The 6,424-nt window shown below is 36.9% G+C and overlaps 1 protein-coding gene across 1 annotated transcript in view; it reads right to left on the bottom strand.

The window, feature by feature from the left end:
- BRCA2 (breast cancer 2, early onset) overlaps positions 1–5,598 on the bottom strand; it is a 32,570-nt gene extending 26,972 nt beyond the window's left edge. The window contains exons 1-6 of the mRNA XM_010184531.1: positions 5,532–5,598; positions 4,523–4,774; positions 2,421–2,526; positions 1,557–1,609; positions 1,410–1,450; positions 1,205–1,316 (exon numbers count right to left, since the gene is read on the bottom strand). Of these exons, the coding sequence (XP_010182833.1) occupies positions 1,205–1,316; positions 1,410–1,450; positions 1,557–1,609; positions 2,421–2,526; positions 4,523–4,774; positions 5,532–5,598 (631 nt within the window). The remainder of the gene's footprint in view (positions 1–1,204; positions 1,317–1,409; positions 1,451–1,556; positions 1,610–2,420; positions 2,527–4,522; positions 4,775–5,531) is intronic.
- Positions 5,599–6,424: the final 826 nt, after the last annotated feature.

The following is a 6,424-nucleotide window of genomic DNA, read 5'->3' as shown; positions in this document are numbered from 1 at the left end:
CCTTTGACAGGTGCCAGATGGCAGAGAGTGGGCATCATCATTATGAAATGCTAGGCTCATCCGGAAAGTGGGAGAATGAGTAGGAGAGCTCAAACCACAACTTGTCTCCCAGAAGAACACCATTAAGCTATGGGTACTTTCCCCAGCCTTCCTTTTCAAGTCACATCATTCTGAGCCAAGGAACACGCAAAATGGTACAACCCAGTAGCCTTGTGATGGTACCACCCCCTCCCTGTCATCAGAGGAATCATAAAATCTCTCAATTTGGATTTAAAATAATCCATAAGGATCACAGCGTCCAAATCCCTGCTCCTTGCAGGACTACCTAAAACTAAACCATGTGACTAAGAGCATCATCCAGACGCCCCTTGAACTCTGACAGGCTTGGAATCATGACCAATTCTTGCATGAGGGGATTCCCAATTTTTAGATGCATTCTTAGTATGCTTTATATGCTTGCATGCTCTATAACAGTGATAGTTTAACATTAAAAAGCAATGTCAGGAGATAATCCAGGTCTTTCCATTTTCTCAAGAGTTTTTGTCAAAAAATCAAAGTCAAATTTCATTTTGCTTATCATATGCTAATGAAATCCCAGTTACAGCAATACCTTAGGACAAGGCTTGATGTTTAGCATTAGTACCACTTTAACAGTTATCAGCCACTTATTCAGAGTTATGCTGGCACAGCTGTTTGTGCAGCTGCGCAGTAAATGAGGTCTAGGAATTGCCCTGTCCAAATAACCCAGGAAATACAGTATTCAGTGAGACCAGCCTGTCTCACTGCATCAATATGATGGCAGGCACAGTGAGATGGGTTAAAAATGCTGAAGCCAGCACTGCTGCTGGAACGTTTACTCAACGAACTACCTCCTTAGACTTCATAAACATACTCGCATGACTTAATCTAATAATATCTAGCTTTGTTACAGTGCAAAGCAATCATTATCTAATCCTCTTTCTATGCTTTGCTATGTTATTTCTAAATTTATATTCCCTAATCCCTTATACAAAGGAAGAAAACTTTTGAAAAGCAGTGACACAGTTAACTTCATTTCTTCCTTTTACAGCAGAGTTAAAGTCACCCACTAAGCAACACCCTAAGAGTTTTGCCCTTTTTAATAAAAATAAAAAAGCAGTTCACACTAAGTGAGCTTCCCATGTCAAAATCAGAAGTTTAACCCCGAGTTCACTTTTAGAAATACCTATTATCACTGTCGCACCAAGTGTAGGAGGTGTGGCTAAAGAACTTGACCAGGACATATCTGGATCCACTTCTGCTCCCAGACTTTCAGAAATACGTTTTGGGGTTCTGACCTAGAAATATATTTAACAATTATTATTTCTGAGCAGAATTATAAATGCACTACAAAGGAAAAAGAAATCAGAATGCAGGAAGAAAATATTCACCTCCAAAAGTTTTGGTGTGCAAAACAAGCTTCCATAAGGTCCTGAAAAACATTAGGTCATACAGGGATTAAGTAATAGCTAAGACAATAAGGATTTGTAGCTACAGATATCAAATATTTTGTAAAACCAAAAAGTGAAAATACAAACCAGGAATATTACTTCTCTGAGGTGTTCTGTACATATTCCTTAAAATAGTTGGACTGTAAAACAAAACCAAATTAAAAAAATAATTTAGCTTCTCAATTTCTGAAAATAAGCAAACATTTCAGACATTGCATATATTACTGCCTCCACTATTCTCTTTCTTTACAACCATAGCTATTTCCCTGACTCCATAAAATGTAGGTTTCTCCTAACCATCAGGCAGTATTTTAAACCTTACCATAAGTTTATTTCCAACTGCAAAACACTTCTTTTGTGAAATACGCTATTTTTCAGTGATGATTTATCCGACAAAGAGCATAACAGATTTCAGTATAGCCATGCATTTCTTAATATGCTGTATGAAACCATGGAAATTGGTTTAACTTATTTTAATTAAATAATTAGTTTAACTGTTCTTATAATCAACGTGAGTGCTTTGAGCGCTTTATCTGAAATATATACACTTAAATGTAGAAATCAAGGCTATTCCTAAAACAAAAATCTCAGTAAATATTACAAACAGCTTTATAAATTACTACTTGAGAAGCACATGATACATCACTACTCCTCTTTCTTGCACTGGATGTTGAGGATTTGAGAAGCTGAAATAATGTCAACAAATGCCATGCCAGCTGTGAAGGAGTAGAAAAATGGAAAGGAAGAACATCTGAAAGCAAGGAAATTTTCAAAATTGGCTAAACTTTTATTTTCAATTCACTTAGCAACCTATAAGTATTGCAAACATACCAGACAAACAAGATTATTCACTGCTCTGAAAAAGTCTTCCAGTCAAATATAGTGGTTTTAATATTGATTTTTGCATAAAATTCAGGTTTTTTTATATTTGTGCTGACATATTTAGCATACCTAGCAGCAAGGCAGTTGCGGTAAGTACTAGGAGGAGTAGCAAGTATTTCATTTTCTTGATCTATTTTTCTTCTTGTGATACTTGGGCTTATCAAATTCTCTGTGCCTACAACACAGAATATAACAATCAGTACAACCTTGCAAAACTATAAGTAACAGTTTTGACTTTGAAGTTTAAAGACAAGCCTTAAAAATGTCATATTTTTAGTTAAAAACAAACAAACAAAACCCCCCGCAAAACAAAACCCCAAATACTACTTTCTCCTCTAGTGTTCAGAACCTGTTCAAATTTTATACCCAAACAATAGCAAACACATTTCAAATACACAGCCAAAAAACCCCTCATGATGTCACTTTATTCACTTGATATATACATGTTTCAGTATATTTCCTTGATATTAAAGTCTCATATTCTGTTTCAGTTTTACTATACTGTATTGTGCCTTTCTTGTCATTACACAAGCTATTCTTAGGAGAAACTCAATATGTGCAAATATGCATTTCTATCAGCTTTCTCTCACATTTACTTAAGACCTGCACTTCTTGATCTGAATAAGCTGCATAAAGCAAAAATTGTTTCTGGAACTGCTAGTGAAGGCACTGCCACTGGTAGCAGAAGCAGTTTATATGTTATGCATCTCCAGGCAAAAGAGAAAGAGCATGCCCACCAAAGCATCTGCATCCTCTGAATAGTGATCCCCTCACATGAACAAGCAACTACTCAAAAGAATTCTTACTCAGAAATTTCCAAACAACTTCCATATCAGAAATTATACCCAGGTTTCTGCTTTTCTCTCTGCTTCACCAAAGTGAAATCCATCAACTTCCATCCATGCTCTTGTTTTCACAAGAACAAAATTCAGGTACACAAGCCAGTTGGCTCTAACCAAGAAAACTAAAAGATCGTAGGCCAGTCACAGGTAACTATAGAAACTTTGGTAATAGTCCTTCCCATCCTTCAGGACTGTATACAAACGTCCACATGCACGAACACAGAGCAACAGTAACCATTTTGAAACAGAAGAATCATAATGTTCCTTTGTTAGCAATTCATGAAACAATATCAAGACTTCACGAGGGACTTAACCTTGTAAAAGTCCAAATAGCTAAATTTAGAAGAAACATGTTCTCAGCTGAGAATGAGTTGAGTTCAGTAGTAAATTTAGGGAAAAAACCAAGGTATCAATATTCCATGGAAGCAATATTATAAAGTATATTTGAAGAGTAGCACAGTTGAAAGACTTTGCTTTAGGATCCAAGAACGATTCTGGTAATAAAGGGAGTTGTGTTACGGTTATTATTAGGAGGGCACAGACACAGTAGATGCACAAATTGGATAGGAGTTAGATATTCTTCCAAAGAAAAGATTCTTAGATTGTTCTTGCTTACATTCTCCACAGAAAAGGTTCTTCTCTCTGTCCAAGGAGGACAGGTACTATGGCTTGGAGGTAAATCAAAAAGGAGCAGTGACGTGTACTTTCATAGTGTACTTGGGACTTGAAAATAGTGTAGTGAGAAGAACCTCATAAAGGTGGCAGAAATCCTTGTCTCCAAATGTAGAAGTGTAGCTTCTTTCTATGACTTTTAGTTTTACTAACTCCAAGAGCTCAGTACTTTGAATCTTTTGAAGAAAGGTTAAGGAGCGCCCTACAGATCATCTCATGATAAGCACCATTCTCTCTCTTGAAAAGACTTCCAGAGATTTTGGATAAAACAAAAATCAGACTGCTAGGAAAAATTCACTGTGATTCTCAGTCACTAGGTTACACTAATAAGCTCGTATCTTGCTATGTCAACAGTATTTAGAGCATTAGGACCATGACAATATCTTTTCTACAGGGAACTTTGCATGTACATTACCAATTTACTGCAAGGCTGAATTCATTATTGAGATTAATTCTGCAATTTTGTAGGTGATCTTCATAAGCCTACTAAGATGACCTTTCTTACCTATACAATTTCTGCAGCAGCATTATTTATTATATTAATAATCACCAACTACCACAACAAAAAGTAAAAAAAAAAAAAAACCAGCAACCAAGCCTCTTGCTTCTGGAGGGCACAAGCAGCCTTTAAGTACAACTTTAAAAAAATATACTCACTTGCTCCCATCTTTTTCTGATCCAGTTCTTTTCCAGGAGAAGAATAAGGTGGCAGTATCATGTTTTCTTCTTTAAAAATCAGTGGAGTTGATGCCAGCTGACTGTATGTGGAGGGTTTTGCCCTTGGAGTTTTAAACAGTGTTTGATCAAGCCAGCCAATGGGACCACCAAGCTCTCCTAACAATTTAGGCTCATATGAGGGTGCTTCTGAGCTCAGTTCTTCAAACCAGTTGAGACTGATAGGCCCTAAGTCTATGAAGAAAAACATACAGAAAACCACATTAAAAAAAAGAAAATAAAAATAAAAGAAATCTACCAAATGGCATGCAAATAACACATGACAAGAAGTATGAGCTCATATGTTATTGAACCAGGATATAAAATAGAAAACTTCATTCTATATATGATACATGTCAAAGAAGACCATATTTATTTCTAAATTAATACAAATGAATGCTCCATGTAGGATATGAAAACACATTAGCCATTTAAATGCTAGCAGGAAAACATATTGCTCCTTCCACTGTCATACTTCTGTTTGTAGATGCTTTTGAACTCTAATACCCACAAAGTATAAAAGAATGCCTGCCCAAATTCTAAGAACATTAGCAAAACTAATCAAAGAGCAAATAAATACCCAATTAATTTAAAAGTATAGATCTGGCTTTCAGTTTATCTTTTATTTTACTCAGACTGGCAAGTTAAACAGGTTCCTTTTAAGACTAATAAATCATATGACTACAAGTGCATTTGGCAAAAGACTAAACCTGGCCTGTACATGGGTCATAAGGAAGTCATAGCTAAAAAACAAGTACAGAAAAATAGCTACAAATAAAACTTTAACAGAAATATATTTTTTTAAAAGGTAAATATTAGTGAATATTTGGGGCAAGTAGAGCTGCTAACAAGTGGCCTAACACTTTTATATGAAATATACAGCATATAGTAGATGCATACAATGTCCAGAAAGCAACCCTAATAAAAGTTATTCACTGTAGACAAGCTGTACCTGATTCACTGCAATGTGTCTTAAATATTTCAAAGAAAGTCAGTCTTTCCACAGGATCGTGAGCCATTTTCTGAACCATAACATCACTGGAATAGTTGAAAAATCTGAGAAGAAATAAGAACACACTTACACAGTGCTATTCGAATGCCGTGGGGCTGCAAGTCTTCCCCCTGCTTTCCTGCATTTCTGAGTAGATGTGCTGTAACCCAGCCTGTTCAGCTTTAGGACTGTGATGTGTGCGTTCAAACACAATGATGGACTCAGTATGAAAATGACAGACAAGAAGAGCATAGGGAATTATCCCAGAGGTAATAAAAATACTCGGCAAATACAGGGGTGGGTGGGTGTGTGTGTGGTGAAAATCAAGAGGCAATGGACAGTACACTTCTGACACTTTTGAGACTCTTATAAAAAATCCTCACACGTTACTCTCTGTTAGGATTGAATATACAGTATTACAAACTCTTACAACCATTACAACTTATGTGCCAGGAATTTGATTTAAAGTTGCTTTCAAGCAGAGCTGTCATTGCTAGCTTCACAGTTCCATTAAAAAGCAGGCGTAGGCAGCACTGCCATAGGAACTTCCCTGTTTATTTTCATACATTTACTGTTTCCACCGCAGAATCAGTTTCCCACGTGATGGCTGTATGATACACACTGCCTTACCAAAACGATGGGAAAGGCAGGCATTTAAACAAAGCGTAAAGGCTACCCCAAGGCAGAAAGTTAAGAAATCAAAAACTGCCTCAGAAATACATTTTAAATCACGGAGCGTCCCACACACGCTGCTTCCCGGTAAGGCAAGCTCCTCCCGGCCAAGCACCTCCAGGACGCTGCTTGTGAAGCCACCACCGGCTCACTCCGCAGGGCCTCAGAGAACGAGCCCAAGC

The sequence above is a fragment of the Mesitornis unicolor genome, unplaced genomic scaffold (assembly GCF_000695765.1).
Source record: "Mesitornis unicolor isolate BGI_N332 unplaced genomic scaffold, ASM69576v1 scaffold5545, whole genome shotgun sequence".
Classification (NCBI taxonomy): Eukaryota; Metazoa; Chordata; class Aves; order Mesitornithiformes; family Mesitornithidae; genus Mesitornis; species Mesitornis unicolor.
Note: the sequence above shows the minus strand (reverse complement) of the source record. Positions and strands in the feature narration are given on the sequence as shown.